The sequence below is a fragment of the Empidonax traillii genome, unplaced genomic scaffold (genome assembly GCF_003031625.1).
Source record: "Empidonax traillii isolate 1590-97213 ecotype Southwest subspecies unplaced genomic scaffold, ASM303162v1 scaffold375:size1330703, whole genome shotgun sequence".
In the NCBI taxonomy this organism is placed as follows: Eukaryota; Metazoa; Chordata; class Aves; order Passeriformes; family Tyrannidae; genus Empidonax; species Empidonax traillii.
The window spans coordinates 25,176-43,990 of record NW_020955568.1 but is presented as its reverse complement, the minus strand read 5'-3'; the positions used below and the strand labels follow the sequence as shown (position 1 = coordinate 43,990).

Sequence of the window (18,815 nt, the reverse complement as noted above, 5' to 3'; positions counted from 1 at the left end):
AAAGACGAAGACAAAAGTTACTAAAATAAATACACAGTTCGAGGCAAGAAGGAACAATGGCTATTTCTAGACTCAATCAAGTTATCCTAAAAACAGATACAGACCACCGCGACTGAGTTTTCTCCTGTTTTACTCTACTGAAAATAATCAAAAGGTAGTATTCATGAAGCCCCTCGCCCAACAAATTTCCAAACAGAGAACTAAACCAAACATGGTTTTACACTGCAGCAGATTTTTTGTTTGTTTTGTTAATCTCAGTCTCCTGTATCTTGGCTGAATTCTGCCAGTACTCTAGACAAACACAGGTTATGAAAACAGTGAAAACAAGAAAATGGCAGTGGGGCCAGTGCCGAACTGACAAATGCTATGCTGTTTCTTCACAAAATTTATTCTGCAAATAGCAACACAGGAGCATAAGAAGGAAACAGCAAGAGAGTCTGCAGAGTGCAGACTCAGTAGTCCAAATCTTAATTACAGGCTCAATTGCAGCAGGCCCCCACAAAATCCCATTTAGTCTTGCTTTGCTTATCAACGTGTCATAAGCCCAAAATTATAATCAGATCAGTACTTGCAGTATTAAGATACTCTAACAAACATATTGGCATGAAATGCATATGGTCTTAGCCCCAACCGAGATAAGCATAAGCAATCAATTCTGAAAATATTTACAGTTTAACTTAGTCTCTTTTCTAAAGCCAGTATATTTACCTGTCACTACTAGTCGATCTTACTGCTCCTTGCTTGGGGTCTGACGGTCTTCGAGGAACCTTTTTTTGCTTCTGTGCACTTTCTGTCTTGGTTATAGGCTCATCCAAAAGGCCTCAATAAAGGAATAAAAGACTTAAAACTCTCAACAGAAAATAAAGCATTCATGAAAATGTTAAGGTATCTGTTGCTGGTTTTCATTATTAACTATTTCTACCTGGCTTAGAATATGGTCATCTTATACATGATCAGACAATGGCTGTACTATTTACAAATAATGTTTCCTCACAGTTTCATTTTGTTGTTTATTTTAATAATTTATGAATACTAGCTGCACGTTACAAATCTAACTGTGATGGCCAAAGACTAGAAAGTATGTAATTAGCAACTGATATGTATGCTGAAGAACAAGGAGAGTTTACCCAGCAATTCTTTACGTGTTCTGCTTGCAATTTCTTTAATTTCCATACGAGATAAGGACAGTGAGTGTGTAACTGGAAGTGAGGCAATGCCACCGGATGTTGTAGTAGCAATGACCTTGGGAGCCAAAGGTGACTTCAGAGGTCGTTCAATGCTTCGCCCAACCAGATTGCTGAGAGGAATTTTGTACAGGTTTCTGCATGGAACTTCACCTGAAATACAGAAAGAAAGAAGAACGTCACACTTTTGCAACAGATTCAGTTCTTAACACTGAAATGAAAAGTTATAAAGAAAAGTTATACTTGTTCAGCCGGGCACTTTTTAGCCTAAATGACAAAGATCTTTATTGCTCTGGAGATTTTTCCATATAAGTATTTCAATAAAAATAAGGAGGAAGAAATAGAGAGAAAAATAAGACTGACTCTTGGTGGCATGAAGAATGAGCAGCGGATCCAGGAAGTAAATAATTACAACACGAGGCTGATACTTTGACTATTACAACATGACTCTGCACTCTGCAATACTCCCTATGTATTTTAAAATACTGCAAATATATTGGAGCCTGGATCTCAAGTAGTTTAAATTATGACACCTCCTCTTAGGTGGCACAAAATACCATGTTTTCCTAATTCCTAGAAAAAAACCAAACTGCCTTTAAAAAACTGAAATTGTGATTATCTTCTCCTTCCCCTTTCTGCTAACAGTGCACCAACAGAGTTAAAGAAGAAAGGTATACACACATCTTGCATTATCTAGTTAATGTTCCCTTGTTTCTCCATTATTGTTACACTAGAAATTGATTGTTCACAGATCATGTTACACTAAATTGACTGTGCAAACTTTTTCAAGGCTAGAACTTACTTTTGGTTCACAAAAGAATTTTAGCCATCCAGTGGTAGTTTAGCTTTTCTTAAATGAAAGGAACAGTGTACGCGAAATCTCAAGTATTCCCACAATTTTATGCCTCTTTTTGCGTTATTAGTCATGGCTGTACTACCAAAGATGCATCAAGCTACTGAAGCTTAATTCCTCCCTTCCCACAGAAATTGTTTCTTCAGAACAGTGCTACCATGTATTTAGAAAAGATAGTACCGGGCAAAAACTCAGCCAGGTGATTCATATCTGTCACTAAATAGAAAATCTCTTATCCTCCAGACTCTCAGCTAGGAACTCAAGATCTTTTACCATCCTTACTAAAGATCAGCTTCACTGAGATGTGATAGCTATTGGAATGATTAGAGACCATTATTCAAGCTGCCACGTTACCTTCTAGAGAAGAAAGAGGACATTCTGGCTTTTCGTAAGCTGTCGGTGTTTGAGCAGAACTCTTTGAACTAATTTCCTTAGAGCTGCTGTCTGATGATCCACTAACTGCAGCAGTTGCTTGAAAATAAATGTCTGACTGAAATGACAAATAACTCGTCTTTAGTAGAGTGAGACATTCTTAACCATCTTCTGAGTAAGTTTGTCCACTATGTTCTACTGTCACTATTTCTGTATTGCTGCTTAGTCAACAAGAGTTGGTCATAGAAAGGTTATCACTGTAAGTGGAGGGAACATATGTAATGTCGAGCAGAGCATTTGCCCCATAAACAGCCAAGTATCTTAGAACTGTATAACTGCAACCAATAAAGGACAGCATGATCAATCCTGATTCTCTTTGATATAAACTAAAAGCAAACATGAACAGTTACCATAGATCAAGTAGTCCATATTTCAGTTTTGCCTTGTTAGCTTTTTAGCTGCAGCAACTTCTATGTGAATTAGATACAAATTATATCACAGAAATCATCAAATACGATTTTACTGTGTCTTACCCTCGATGCTACAAGTTGAAGCTCAGGCACAACTGCTGTGTGGACTAAGTTCCCATTCACCACTAATCGGATCTCAATGGAATCAGTAGTGAAAGCAAGGATATAAGGGAAAGCACAGACTGCAACGAAACAAAAGTTATTTGGCAAGGAAAAGTGGTTAATGTGAAAGTTTCCTGGATGCTCCATGAAAACTGTTCTTGACCTCTTCTGGAATCTCCCTTTCCTATGAAAAGTTTGTCTAACTGGATGGACATGGAGCTACATCAATCCTGAAGAAAACTTCTCTCTCCGTGCCTGGCAGAACGTAGACTGAATGGAAAATGAAAAGCAGAAGAAAGAGTTCAGCAGAGGAAGAACTTGGCACCAAGACTACATTTTCTATAATTATCATATGCAGAAACTAAGCTCAAGTGGCATCATGAATGTAACAAAGTAATGAAGTGTTCCTAGAACATGGTAATTCAATTAAGAACCAAGTGCGAGCTATAATGGTAATGAAAAAAACAACCATCTAGTAAAAAGAGATATTTTCTTACCAACAGCATAAGGAACTTGATTCCAGCTGAAGTGGAAGTCATAAGCTGATGGCTGGATCAGAGGAGAACCTCCACTGAAAGGATATACCTTCCTGTATTGGCAAACATCTGTAACAAAATAGAAAAAATCAACATCAATAACCTTACAGTGTAAGTGACAAACACCAATTTTATAGGGAGATTTTGCAGAAGTGTGGTCATTTTATACATAATCAAGCATGTAATTCTGAATTGTTAACAGACAGAACTAGATAAAGGGGAACCTACCAGTACTAACAGAATTTTTTTTAAACACATGCACTAGTGCTAATCAAGCATCTATTAAAATACAGGACTTGAGAAGTCGTATCAGCAAACAATAAGAAAGCTTAGAGACAAGAAGCAATTGTGATCGTATTTTTTTCTTGACAAGCTCCTATGTGTGTACCAGGGGCTCCAGCTAAACAACTATGATCCTGTCAAACATGTGCTGCTTACAGCTCTTTTATACTTTTTAGGCAAAATGGGTTTTTTTCCCCCTGTAAGTGATGTCCTTACACTGAATCAAAGTTTACATCCATTAACATATTACATGTTTTTTCTTAATTCAAACTTTGGACACTGCCAAATTCTGTGTTTTCATATTAGTTCTATAATGATTCTTTCAGAATCCTAAAATTCTCTAAAGAACAAATGTAGGTTTCCCTGAGACACCATCCTAGAAATAGGAATTCAAGTTGCTGTAAGCGCATGCAACACCTTTATTATAACTTTCAGATCAGCTAAGTTTGTTAGCTTTGGCTAAGCAACAGTTCTATCCCAAAAAGAAATATAGGGAATTTACTGTGCTCTGGTCAGACAGCTTTTTAATTCTGAAGCAGTGCTAAGAGAACCAGAACCAGGTAGGACATGGCAAGCAACCAGTACCAATAGGGCCTCACAGAGTTTAGAGACATTTACAACTCATTCCATGGTAACAATTTGATAGCCAGTGCCAGAACACAGGCATGTTTATCCTGCCTCCATTGATGTTCACTCTGGAGAGGCAAACAGGACATGTCTTCTGCTACGGAGAAAGCCATGCCTTCAGCATTGCCTCACATAGGCTGTTTCATGCCAAGTGCTTCTACTTTCATGAGGATCAGAATTACCTGTGTACTGCAGAGAAGAGTATATGTGCATTTTATATATTGACTGGTAACAGCTTTACAAAGGGGAAATCATGCCAGATAAATCTGGTGGCATTCTGTGACGGGCCTACAGCATTGGCGGATAGGGCAGAGCAACTGACATGGTCTACCTGTCAAACGCAAAGCATTTGACACTGTCTTGCATGACATAATCGTCTCCAAATTGGAGACAGATGGATTTGGTGGATGGAACACTTGGTGGATAAAGAACTGACTGGACAACCACACACAAAGAGTTGTGGTCAATGGCTCATGGTCCACATGGAGATCAGTGACGAGTGGCATCGTTCACAGATCAGTACTGGGGCTGATACTGTTCAACAGTTTTATCAGTGACAGGGACAGTGGGATCAAGGCACTCAATAAGTTTGCTGACGACACCGATCTGTGTGGCGCTGTCAACACACCGAAGGCAAGAGATGGATCCGGAGGGAATTTGACAGCCCTGAGAGGCGGGACTGCGCAAACCTCATGAAATTCAACAAAACAAAGCACAAGATCCTACACCGGACACACCTACAGGGTGGGCGTTGAAGGGATTGAGAGCAACCCTGGGAGAAGGACTTAGGGATGACGGCTGATGAAAAACTCAACATGAGCCAGCAGTGAGTGCTCCCAGCCCAGAAACTAATGGAATCCCGGGCTGCATGCAAAGGAGCGTGGGCAGTGGGTCAAGAAGAGGGATTCTCCCCCTCTGCTCTTGGGAGACCCCACCTGGACTCCTGTGTATAATTCTGGTGTTCCCAACAGAAGAAGGACATGGAACTGTTGGGCCAAGTCCAGAGGAGGCCACGAAGCTGACAGGAGGACTGCAGCACCTCCCCCATGGGGACAGGCTGAGAGAGTTGGGGCCATTCAGTCTGGAGACGAGAAGGTTGTGTGGAGACCTCATAGCAACCCTGCAGTATCTGAAGGGGCCTCCAAGGAACCAGAGTGGGACTCTTTTATCAGGAAGTGTAGCGACAGGACAAGGAGTAATGGGTACAAAGTGAAAGTGGGGAAATTTATGTTAGATATTAGGAAGAAATATTTTATTATGAGAATGTTTAGACTCTAGAACATGTTGTCCAGAGAGGTTGTGGATGCCCCAACTCTGGCAGTGTGCAAAGCCAGGCTGGATAAGGCCTTGAGCGACTTCTTCTAGTGGGAGGTATCTGTGCACATGGCAGGGAGGGTTGGGACTAGATGATTTTTAAGGTCCATTCCAACCCCTTAACATTCTATGATTCTATATCCAAGACCATTTTATAAAAGGAGATTGAGAGAATTACAGTGAAATAATGCAATAGTGCTAAGAAGTAGGCAGAAGAAAAAACACAGTGACAGAATGGGACATCACACAAGGAAAAAGGGATGAAATGCTAAATTGGACATGTCTTGAAGACACCTAGTAACTGTGTAACTACCTAAAGAATGAGCCAGATCTGAAAAAACAGGACTTTTTTAACATGGCAGCATCTACAGAGACGCACATCTATAAAACAACTAGTATGTCTAAAATAATACTTGAATTTCTAGTCTCTCCAATATGCATTTAAGTTCAAAAGAATATATTTGACAAACTTTTCATGAAATGGTAAAATTTATTTTAAAACACAGACCTAGACTCCAGCGAAAAATAATTATATGTGCAGATCGCGCTACTACCATTTTTATCCTTCCCTTAGCACTTACAGTTATAACACAACAGTAGACCAGCTTCACCATCTTCATATACATCAATAGCTGCAACAAAATTAACCTGCAATGATAATGGAAAAGGTTATGAGCCGGCAGAGGATACTGTGATTATTCCAATAGAGTTTTGACTAACAAGCAATACAATCAGTTGGAGGATAAAAAAAAAAAAAAAAAAAAAAAAAAAAAAAAAAAAAAAAAAAAAAAAAAAAAAAAAAAAAAAAAAAAAAAAAAAAAAAAAAAAAAAAAAAAAAAAAGAAGGAAATAAGTAAATAAATAGATAAACATGTTCTAAATGCAGACTCTTTTGTTATTAATTCTAATGTCCAGAATAGAAAGATTCAGTTATTATATGACTGGGCAGCAGTTTCTTAAATAGAAATATAAGCTATGTGTAAAAATCTTAGCCATAGTTCATGTAAATAGGCAAATCTCAAAGAGAAACTGGTGGCCAACAACTGAAGTTATTTTCATTCAATTTCATGAACAACAAAACTTTGATACCACAAAGATAAAGCGAAAACCAAACTGTTGACTGAGAAAGGAGAAGAATGAATTTATGGTGGTAACAATATTCCAGAGGCTGAAACACAGTCTCTTTCCTGAGGCTTGGTGGGCACCTGGCATTCAGTCAAGGTCAACCCACTACACATATCATATCTTATAATTATCTCTCTTGGGAGTTCTTATTATCACATATCCCAAAAAGAAAAAATATCTCTGGGTGCCACAAAGCAGCATTACAGAAGTGAAAAGTAACAGACGTGAAGATCTCTATAAATTACACTCCCAGGAGGTCAGCACAGGATGCACTGAGTCTGCAAGAAATTATGTTCGGTGGGGCTCTGCAAAAACGTAGTTTCAATGATGTAAAGTTACCTTGTTTGTTTCAACGTGATGCAATCTGTAGGACTCCCCCGTGCTCTCATTGACTAAATCAAACTGGTGACGATACGCTACACAGATCATATTGTCACTGTCTCCAGTAGGTCCATCCACCAGTGTCATAACCACTGGGGGGTCAGAAAGGCATATTTCCTACAACGTAAATAATAGAATTACTCTCTTTTTCAAGATCCTACTGTGGGTGCTGCAGGTATTCCATGATTTTAAAGGGATGTGCTCTGAGTGCAGCAACATGACAAAGAACAACCTGAAATCTAATTTCTAAAAAATCTGAAAGATTTCTTTGTCATATATATGATCAAACTCCATCATACGGCATCTCACTTTTATTTGTCTGGAGGTTTGGGGTGATGATAATGCACATTCTTTGCCTTTCCCACAATCCCCGCACTAGCTGAGTGCTGCTCAGTCTGTTAAAGTAATTAGTAATTAGATTACACATACCCGGATGTACTGGAACTCTTCTACAGGAGATTCAGGCGATGAGAGCACAGAGTTGCTGGTTAAACTGCTGTGTGGATTATATTTCTTTGTGACAAGAAGTAGTTTGTTTCGAATAGCCACAACAATCCTCAATTCACTTCCATGGTGAGTATTTATGGCATACAAATGGCAGCCTGAGGAAATAATGTTCTAGACTGTAAGTGGTTGGGGTAGGGTCTGGTTTTTTTTGGTTTGTATCTGTATGATGATTAGTACAACAGGGTTCTGATGCATGTCCTAGCAAGACAGAATTAACCCCTTGCAATAGGATAACATCAACTTCTAGAAAAAGACAAAAGCCTATGACTCCTTTGAAATCCGTTTTACCTTTATTCCTAAATACATGGATTTTCACTATCCTGCAGGTTCCAGCTTTACAAAGCAGCTTGCTTCTGAAGACCAGAAAATGTTTATGTCTACTAAAATAATCAGCAACACCCAGACTAATGTAAGAACTGCTATTTAATGGAGGTCTGCCAGTGTTCCTTGAATTTAAAGTGTGCTTTATTTCAGTTTAAATCTCTGCAAAGTTCTTCTCATACCTCCCAATCCTGAAATCCTATTTTTCTCTAACGCTTTTCAGTAGCAGCAATTGTCAATATGACACTTTTACAACACTCTAATATGTTGTGCTGAACTATACCAGACTAGTTTTCAAGTATAAGCTTAAGAAAGCTTGAATTAACTGTCAAGAGAAAACACTAAAGTGAACACCTACAACTGCCTCAAGGGAGCTAAAAAGCCCCTGGCAACTACCAGCACCATACTACAGTGGAAATAATGTCACCTTTTGTTCTCTCTAGTTTATTTTCTCTGCAGTCGTATTTGCTTCTTATAATTTGCTTTGTCTCTATATCTTTTTGGACAGCACTGAGTCTGAAGACAAGGAGACGAGAGTCTTTCCCTGACATAGGAAGAGAACCAGGAAACAACAAGTTAAAAAAAGTGGCAGTTTGAAATTAATACTTCAAAAGAGCAGCAGCATCTCATAAACAGAGCAAATATAAACAAAGCATAATGCTTTAAGTTGTTTTATACCAGAAGCTTCGAGAAAATACATTCTATAGCTCTAGGGTGCGGTAACATTTAACAGCATAATGAAACACATTTTGTAAAATAGTGACAGCATAAGTAATTACCCCCATGTTTTTGTGCAACTGAATGAATATATAATTCAGTCACAGATATTTGCAAAAAATGTTGAGTTCTAATGGTGACCATAAACAGACAGTATGACCAGTTTCAGGCTTGCCTTGAAAGAAGCACGAACGAGCATTTAGGTATTTCCACCTCCAACTCCTTCCCAGCCTCTCAGAAAGTAACAGTAGTTTCTGTATGTGCTCCTTCATTCTAAATAAAGCATCTAATATACCAATGCTGATAGACACAATTGCCTCACGAGACACACATACCAAGCCACAGCCAGATTCATACAGGAATCAAAGAACAGGGACGTCTCCTACCTTTGTCTGTTCGGGCAATCAAAAGATCCAGAGCTTCCAACACGTGCATCTGCTTTATTTGGAGAGTTTTATCAAATACTTGCACTAACGGTTGACCATCTAAAAAAGAAACACACATATGTATTCAAAATCCTGCTTAACTTTGGTAGTCACTAGTTTCGAACCCTTTCTTTCTTTTAATAAAAACCTGTTTTTTTTCTTAAAAAAATGGAGAGAGGAAAAATAAAAAAAAACAAACCTGCACAAAGCTGCTACATATACCACAGCATCATAGTCAATACTTCCTCACAGGAGAGTTTTATGATTGCCACGGATCAGATTATGCAACTGAAACCTAAAAGGAACTTTCCTTTGGAAAGTTTAAGAACTATGACCAAGAACTAACTGCATTCCCTCAGTCCTGCTGGCCTTATCTGGCACACAGAAGATAAGGGATCAAACAGTAATATAAATGCTAAAGGAAGAGGCAGGCTTTCACTGTCATGTAAGCCCTTGGCTTCATGCTCACTATCATGAAGGGATAAGAAATCAGACAAGCCATTTAGCCACTCCCTGAGCCTGGATGTGACCTCTTAAGCCTTTTCAGACGATCAAGAAAACAACATCTGAAATAAGAAAACATTCAGAAATCTGCATTAACGTTCACTCCCCAATATGGTTTGATTCCAGTGCGGAGAGAATTTTGGCGGCTAGGTTACATAAATGCAGTAAATTCACTTGGATTAGTAACTACCCCAAGTTAGTAAAGACCTACCAACAACTGAACACACCTTACAAACACACATTTTCAAGAAAATGGTCAGATACATAAAAATTGACACAAAAACACCGGATCATTTACTAACCATCTATTAACAAGATGCCAGCATCTGTAGAAACCAGCAAGGACTGGCCCCAAGAATCTGCACAGACAACCTCATGAGGAAAATTACTGCAGAAAGATTGAGATTCCCAAGGCTATGAAGCAACATAAGGGATACAAATTAAGTACACTAAGAAATACAGATCATACAGACACAGAATGTGATGGACAATGGCAAATATTAACATGTAAATGCTTTTGGCAGGATACATTTCCAAACAGTACATTTTTTGAAATATCAAAACTGTGTTAATTTTCTGGCAGAGGAAATTCTGCATTAATTCTGGCATGGAGACTAGTAAATATAAGACACATTCCTGAAACACTGGAAACACATGCAGCTGACACTCAGTGCAACCCTGGAAATACTCCATATGCACTTTACTTTAAAAAACCCAGACTGGTAGACTTAAAACATACGTACTACCATGTATACGCAATTTGGTTACATTTTATGGTTCAGTTTGTGATGTTTAGTCACTAGTATGTGGTATAGTTAAAACTGCCTTTCTACTGAATTGTTCTTTCATCCTGTGTTCTTCTCTGTATTTACCTCCCAGTCCGCTCCTCCTCTCCCAGTTTATATACTAGCTAGTATCTGAAATTTTAGATGCTGTTCTGAAGCTTCTGTATATAAAATGCATGCAGAAGACTGTAGTTTGCATATTTCACTCCCTTATGATCTCAAACAAAATCTAGTACTACACAGAATGAAAACACAACTAAATTTTTTTCTAAACTTGTTGAAGTTAAAATAAAAGATGATTGCATTTGGAAAATGGCACTTTCATCAAATTTTCTCAGATATAAAAATGTCCATGCTTTAACTTGAGAAGTGCTTCTGCCCCAGGCTCATCCTTTATTAATCTGATAGTGACTGCGGAATCACTTTGCTACTATACATTTCACCTTTTCTGCTGCAGCATGTAATTACAGAATAAACACATGCCATACTAGATAATTTTTAATTTTTCATAAGTTTTCTCAGACAGACAGTTTCACTCACCTCCTTTTTACAAAAGCTTGTGGTTGCCAAGTTAGCTGTGGTATCCCCTTTCACAGTGGTTTTCAATTTCAATGCCTAATACAAACAGATGTTTTATTTAAACTGAGTTTTTGTCAGCAATACCGAAGCTAATGACTATATAAAAAGGGCAATTTAGGACAACAAAGTAACTCCAGTTCGAAATTCCTATACCACTTATTAGAAAAGAAGTAGAATTTTGTACACTTAACAAAGTCTACATGAATCACTAGATGGTTACTATATATTTTCTCAGCCTAAACATATATTGGCTGGGTTTTTTAGGTTTTTTGTTTGTTTGCTTTCTAAATGGAAACTCAAAATCAGAAAAGAAGATTCAAACATAATAACAGAGAAAAACCTCCACCTCAAACAATACAAGCTAAACATCTACACAATTTACTCTGTAATCTAGATGGATTACAGAGGATTCTTTTATCGGTTACACAAACTAGCTTTTTACTTACAAAACTTCCAAACACTAAGTCAAAAACTATCTATGTATTGCTAGGTACCCCAATGACACACAGTCACAGGATAACAAATTCTTCAACTAGAAGAGACGTAATTTTGAAAGAGTCAAGATCTCCAGAGTAATATCATACATACTTAGTTTCAGTGAGTTGCACAATAAGTCTCTTTAAGGTATCTTACATACCTTCATTGCTAACTTTTACAGATGTATTCCTATAAATCGGTGACACATGGAATTGTCACGGCATTCCTGAATGCAAAGCTCAGAACTAATATAAACCCAATTTTATTGCCCCAAAATTTGCCAACAATCATGCATAGTCTCTATGAAGTGGCAGTAATCGGCCGCATGTACCATTTGCACATTTGCATTAAACATGGCTGTCAGCTTACAGAGATACACAAAAGACTTCACTGTATGAACACTTTAATTCCATCTCACCAGTCAGAAGAGACCACTTTGACAATAAATAAATGATTTAAATATACTGCTGAATCAGTCATCAATGAGTTTTGTTTACCATCTAAAAACTCAACTAACTAAACAGCTAACACCAACAACTAAAGGAGAAATACATTCATAGTTTGGCAAGAATGATTAACAGCTACTTGGAAGGCACTTTAAAATGTGTTCAAGCCTATAGTTTGTAACTTAGAGGAAAGATATTTCAGACAAGGGAAAGATTTTGATGTGAAAAGAAGCTCCAAGAAAAACACAATCAGCTATCTACGAATTTTTAGCCCACATACTGGATTTTCCTTCAGTGAAGATCATGTTAAGGATGGAGTCTTGCTTAAGAAATGAGTCCCAACTAGATTTGTTACATGAGTATCTTATCAGCGTTTAACTTGTGGGAGGTGGAAGGGGCTCAAGCTATAGGTTTCTATACTTTTAATAATCTTGTTTTTCTTCAACTTATGTAAAGTAAACTTAGGGAATAAATCATTAGTTACTTCTGTCTCAGTATTACAATCGCTTTTTTTTTTTTTTTTTTTTTTTTTTTTTTTTTTTTTTTTTTTTTTTTTTTTTTTTTTTTTTTTTTTTTTTTTTTTTTTTTTTTTTTTTTTTTTTTTTTTTTTTTAACCTGCCTAAAGTGTCTAGTTATTTCAAGGTGATGGGGGAAAGGGTGGGCAAAGCACAGATGAGTAGCCTTTGCAGTTCTTGTCAGTGCAATCTTTAATAGCCCCAAGATTTTTTTGAACCAGCTCTCAACCACCTGGTATCATTCTCTTCCTTTAACCAGAACTTCTCGGAATCTATCGTATCTATTCCTTAGATTACTACAATTAAAAAAAAAAAAAAAAAAAAAGGAAGGGAAGAGAGGAGACTTGGGGTTTGTTGGTAAGCGTGAATTTTTGTTTTGTTTCTTTTGTTTGTTTGTTTTGGTTTCCTGGTCTGTTAACTCCTGCTGAGTTAAATCAGCTCAGAAAGAGATATTCTTAAGATAAGCTGCAGAACCATGACACCAGTCCAGAATCAAGAAGAAACAAGTGAGAAAGGACAGGGGAAGCATAGACACTATTGACTTTTTTGCTAAAATGAACTGTCAGATCAAAGCAGACTATCTTAATCATCTGGAAGTTTTACTCCTCACTGAATCAAGATATTAATAAGCCCATAGAAGATCGGAGTTAGCATCTGGTATGTTCAAAGATGTGCAGCAACCTCTGATTTAGCAGAAAGATTGTTGAAACTTCTTCCTGACTACAGTAGGCTAAGTATTTTCTACGAAATTCAATTTTAGTAAAACACATGGAAGAAATCCATGAAAGTTTATGTTTTTCCAAAACACGGAAAAAGAGAGAGCACTCTTCTGCTTGGAGGCAGAATGCATCTGCTGCATAAAGCAGGGAAAGACCTTCTATGTTTGATTCTAAGGTTTGATTTTTCCAAACTTCATTTAGCTTAGGTACTATATAAGTATTTGTACTTGTGTTGTGTACCTTAGGTGTTACAGATAAATACTTCTATTCATATTTTATGTTAATGAAGCTTAAAAAAATGCAATACTAGAAAACTATTTCTGATCACAGAAAACTCCATGAAGTCCTGACATAACTGCAAGCTAATCAAATTCTAACAAAAGGGGTGACACAGTCTTTGTAACCCTACCTGCATACCTTCTAAACTGACCCTACCTGACCGAGCCGAACAAACTCTGCTTGTCGAGCTTCCTCTTTCTTCCGTGTTGATTTTGGGGACTCTGGTAACACATCACTGAAGGACCTTCTATTGAGCATGTTCTAAAACAGAAAATTCTGGTTAAAAAAATAAACCTGAAAGGTTTTCAAAATCTTTTCATCTGAAGTAACTTAATGTGACATCATTTAAATTTTCTGGTTTTACATACTTTCCTGTAGTAATGAATCTAACTGTATAGCTTCTCAGAGAGGAGAAATTTCAACTCTCCCAATCCTTGAGTGCTTTACCTTCCAACTTGTCATAGTTTACCACTGTCATGTTCTGTGCAATCATACCACATGAATATATGACATAAATATATGGAAAAAAAAAGGTTAGGCAGATCTATTTAGATAAGAGAAATAATGGGGAAAAAAAATAGCACCTTGTTAGTTTTAGAAGTACTGAACTTCTTTTTAGTTAGTTAGGAATTGCCTTATTGAGAAGTCTTCATCCTCCAAAATAGCTATCTCATCTAACAGTAAAAATGATCCAAACTGACACATAACAGAATGAGTAAATGCAGTTTTTATGGTGACAAGACTAATTCATAAAATATTTTCAGTGCCTAAATTTCCTATTCCCTTGCTGTGGGTAAGCTTACACAAAGTATGACATTGTTATGCTTCTCCTCACACCTGGTAAAGAGTCCTATCCAGAAAGGATTCTCTGCCAACTTGCGAGTAACTGTAAAATAAGTTATATCACAGTTTATATTTAGCCTAGTCGTATGCAATTCAGTGCTCATTAGGATGAGATGACACTCTTTTAAAGCATCAAAACAGTCAATCCACTAGTGAGGCGAGCACATGTGAGGGGATGCAGAAACTTCTGACTTACATTTACCTTGTGTAGATCAGGCATCATGTCTTGGTATAAAGAGCGGATCAGCATGTCTAGAGTGCGCTGACGTTTCTGAGAAAATGTTGGTGTTTCCAAGGTGGCTTTTTCCCCATTTATTACTAAAAAATTACGGAAAAAAAGATATATTACCAAAATGAACTTTGACAACTTCCACTGACTCTAGTTTGCTTCTGTACCAAAACACCTATTTTGCCCTTATTAATTTAGAGTTGCCTCCTGTTTGCATTTGTTTTGTTTTGTTTTTAGTGAGTAACAATCCCTTAAGCTTAAAAGAGAAAAATCAGTAATAGGAGAATTCCACAGGGCATCCCTAACTGATAATCAATTTAAGTATTAAACAATTTAAATACATGAAATGAGTTATCAGTCAACTTCCTGTCAGGTAAGCATCTAATTCTAATCATCATGAGCAGTTCTCAAAGATTTCCTTCTCGCTGATTTAGAAGGGCAAATAAGGATCACTGAAAACTGGAACTGAATCCTCACAGAATTAAAAAGTGCTGCACAGGTGCATTTCAGCACCTTTAAGAAAATATTCAGAAAAGCTTCTATTTTCAGGTTTTCAGAGATACTAACACTTCCTATTACTAAATTATGAACAGCATTATAAATTCTTTCAGATCTCCAAATCCTTTAAGAAAATGCAAAGCTAAATATGGCTGCACATTCTGCAAATGTAAAAGTCAGCTTGTACCTAGTGGCCCAAGAGGCAGAGAAATTCATTTTTTTGTTAATCTTACTAGAACAGTTTGATGGAACTGACATCCCACCTATGTTACCGATTTGAAAAAAGAAATTGCATACAAACCAGCAACATACACAACAGAATATGTTTACATTTTAAGTATCGTGAGTTTCAATTTGTTAAAGCACTTATTAAAAAAGTGTTTCTAACAAAGTACAAACCAACTTACGTTTCACCAACACAAAATCCCTGAATTCCTGGTGATTTGTAAACACAGGTGGGGACGGAAGGGGAGGCCCAAACAGAGGAACACTTTCTTCTGAAAATATTTTCAGCCTATTGGAAGTACAAATCTTTATGTATATTGAGTCACATTCAAACCCTACCCTTTTTATAGACGCTATTCGAAACAGAAGAAATGGAACCTGTCATCACCTGTCATCTGGGTACGTCTTCTTACATAAGAACTTTGAAAGACCTAACAAAAAAGATTCACTTGAAGTTACTCAGTAGAGCAAAACTATGCTTCCTCTACACAAACTAATACTGGGACATGACGAATTAGAACAGAACATTGCAGTTCTACTCATAGAACTTCTAGTGGCACTAGCAAAATCTAGTCGTTTCCCAAAAAAGGTTCTTTGCCTACAAGACATGCTCTCTTTACAGATTTCCACCTTACCTATGCATTCACCACAGCATGAAATGTTCGATTCTTTCTGAGTAACAATGGCTTATGACATCTGGACCTGCTGAGTTCTTGCGATCCATAAGGAATCCCGCATAGCAAAAATGAATGCTAGGTACAAAACTCATGTACAAAATATGTCCAGCAGGCATAGTTTCTATAAGATAAGTGATCATTTTTTGCTATTTCAATTGACAGTCTGCAGACAAAGGTCTTCCAAGTGGCATGTGCAGATGACACAAGCCACAGCAAGTTAATTATAAAAATTAAAAATGGTAAAAAATTGGTAAAATTATAGATTCAACCCATCTTTACTGTTACATAAACCAGTCAGAATTTGTTTCCCCAAAAAAAACACCAATGATTGACTGGTATTGAGTCTAATGGATTGTAAGGGTTTCATACAGTCTTTTTTCATGAACACTTAGAAACTGCATACAATTTGAAACACAATGAATGATCATCATTCTAATGTTTGTTTCACATATTTGAGACACAGTTTCATAGATGCTCTATGTCTATTTTATTAGATCCGGGTAAAAGAAATAATCATTTATCCCTACAAAAGGTGTGAAATGTTCCTTGAGTGGAATAAATTAAGACAGGGAAAGCCACAGCAAAACCAACCAAAGAAATAGACTTCTTGACTGAAGTAAAATATTCTGCATTTTAAGCAGAAATTCAGTGTCAGATCTCACAGTGACATTGCATTTGAAACAAGAAAGATTTGTCTCAAGACACTAGAGTATCCCCTCCCTCCTCTGACTGACATTTTGGCCACTTGGAAGACCACCTTCACGCACAAAAAAATAACAGAAGGAATAAGAGTTCTATTCAGGTCTAAGATGAAAGGACAGCAGAAGTAAATGTAATTAGGCCAAGCTGAAATATATGTATCATGCCTGTCATATAGGGAAAAAATACTGCGTGATATGTATTGCAGTAAGATGTATCAAGACCAGCAAAATGAAGTAACTAAAATCAGATGGACTGATCTAGTAAAAGCAATCAGTATTCAGAGAGAGGCAAATTTATCTTAATTACTGCTACTCATTTCCCCCTCAAATAAACAGCACAGTAAAAAGCATTTTACCATGGCTAGCCCATCTACTGACTATTAGCTTACAATCAGGACAACATTCACTTCAACTTAAAGGGTAATGAGTGATGTATGCCCAAGTTTCTGTCCCAAAACAAGAAGAAAAAGAAAAGAAGTATCTGCACTGTCACTGCAAGCTGGAATCATGAACATGTTTTGTGCCTCTCACAAACCTGGGAATGCTGAAAAGCAGAAGCTATGGGGACAATCAATTTTTTAAAAAATTGCAAGAAGGTGCTAAGAAGGTCTTTGAACAAAATAAAACTATTCCTTTTCTTAACTGTGCTACAGTTATTTCCAAAACAAACCCAAGCTATAAATGGAAGGGGGGGAAAACACAAATGCAAACTGAAGTACCATGCTGTTGGATACTTCTCTGGAGCTAGATTAATGGAATGCTGAAGAAACATAGTAATATGCAAAATTCCAGTAGGTTTAAAGTACGTGGCATCCAACGATACAAATACTCTGTTAAGGTCCCTAACAGTTAATTAGTTTACTCGGCTACTGCTGAACTGAGATCCGTAAGAATTTGCAGTTCATGACTATCACAACATCACATACATCTAACTTCCATACATCTAAATAACTAGCATACACGTAGTTCACTACGTAATTGATCTCACTAGGTCAGAATGTTCCAGGCCTGTCTTTCATAATTTTGTTACATTTCATCTAAAGAATACTTTTGGTTTTCCCTCTTAGCTTATGCCTGTTTCAGAATTTAATTTTCCTGATGTTTAGAAACATGCAACTTATAGCCAGTTTAGAGACATCTGCATTGAGGTCCATGTTGCTCTTCAGTTTCTTAAGTTCATTTGGCCTTCCAGCATACAGACGGGTTGACCTTCTGTATGCCAGGAAGTCTCCTATTGCTAAAATGCTATCCCGTTTTCTCTAAATCATCAGAAATTCAGCGTGAATTTATTTGTTACAATCAGCACCTACCTGTAACTATCATTCTGCTTATTGTATCTCACTAAAGCAAAAATATCTGCCACGCAGTTAAGGAAGTTAACCCACTTCTAATAAAGATCACATGTATTTTAATACACTTTTTCTTCTCCCGCAGTTACATAGCAGATTTAATAAAGGTAAAACACATTAATCAATGTAAATATATAAAACATTCTAAACTATACAGATTTTGCTATTTATAAAGGACATTCCATACAGAATTTTACGGTTTGATCAAGTTTTAAAAATCAAGCTAGCACCACAAATACAGCATTAAACATGCTGTGGGCTATGTGTGTTTGATAGATTTGTGATTAGAAATTCTTTTCGTTGATAAAAAAGTACTGATTCTAAACTTCATTTATACCAGAACTTCAACTGAAAAAAAAGATTCCAATGGAATAATTTAGCTAACAGAATTATAAGAAAATGGAGCTAATTATTTGAAGTGCAAGTACACAAAAATGTATTACCAGTCTTGATTCGTAAGTTCAGGCAAATCCAGGAAAAACATCATCAGATAAGTCCTTATGGTTGTCTTGCAAGTTTTTTTTTTTTTACGGAATCAGTTAGAAGCATATTGCTTGGATAGGTTTACTTAACACCATCTCTTAAATTTTCAGTCCTCATAAAGTGTCAAAGAAAGCATAAGTTTGAATAACAGCATTGGCTCTGTGGGTTTGTTCCAGTTAAAATGAAGAGACCTTAGCCAATAACTGTGATCAGCACCATCAGAGTCTGGTAAGAAAAGATTTACAACATGATTCCCTTACTTCAACGAAAGCATCCAATGCTACTTAAGAT

General features: G+C 36.9%; 1 protein-coding gene across 2 annotated transcripts in view; it reads right to left on the bottom strand.

Moving 5' to 3' along the window:
- GARNL3 (GTPase activating Rap/RanGAP domain like 3) overlaps positions 1–18,815 on the bottom strand; it is a 45,326-nt gene that overhangs the window by 6,071 nt on the left and 20,440 nt on the right. For both annotated transcript variants that reach the window (XM_027892976.1, XM_027892977.1), the window contains exons 13-28: positions 18,003–18,048; positions 15,497–15,603; positions 14,559–14,680; positions 13,676–13,780; positions 11,045–11,119; positions 10,022–10,133; positions 9,177–9,275; positions 8,501–8,617; positions 7,675–7,847; positions 7,204–7,362; positions 6,322–6,388; positions 3,479–3,586; positions 2,943–3,061; positions 2,392–2,527; positions 1,128–1,337; positions 709–820 (exon numbers count right to left, since the gene is read on the bottom strand). In XM_027892976.1, the coding sequence (XP_027748777.1) occupies positions 709–820; positions 1,128–1,337; positions 2,392–2,527; positions 2,943–3,061; positions 3,479–3,586; positions 6,322–6,388; positions 7,204–7,362; positions 7,675–7,847; positions 8,501–8,617; positions 9,177–9,275; positions 10,022–10,133; positions 11,045–11,119; positions 13,676–13,780; positions 14,559–14,680; positions 15,497–15,603; positions 18,003–18,048 (1,867 nt within the window). The remainder of the gene's footprint in view (positions 1–708; positions 821–1,127; positions 1,338–2,391; positions 2,528–2,942; positions 3,062–3,478; positions 3,587–6,321; positions 6,389–7,203; positions 7,363–7,674; positions 7,848–8,500; positions 8,618–9,176; positions 9,276–10,021; positions 10,134–11,044; positions 11,120–13,675; positions 13,781–14,558; positions 14,681–15,496; positions 15,604–18,002; positions 18,049–18,815) is intronic.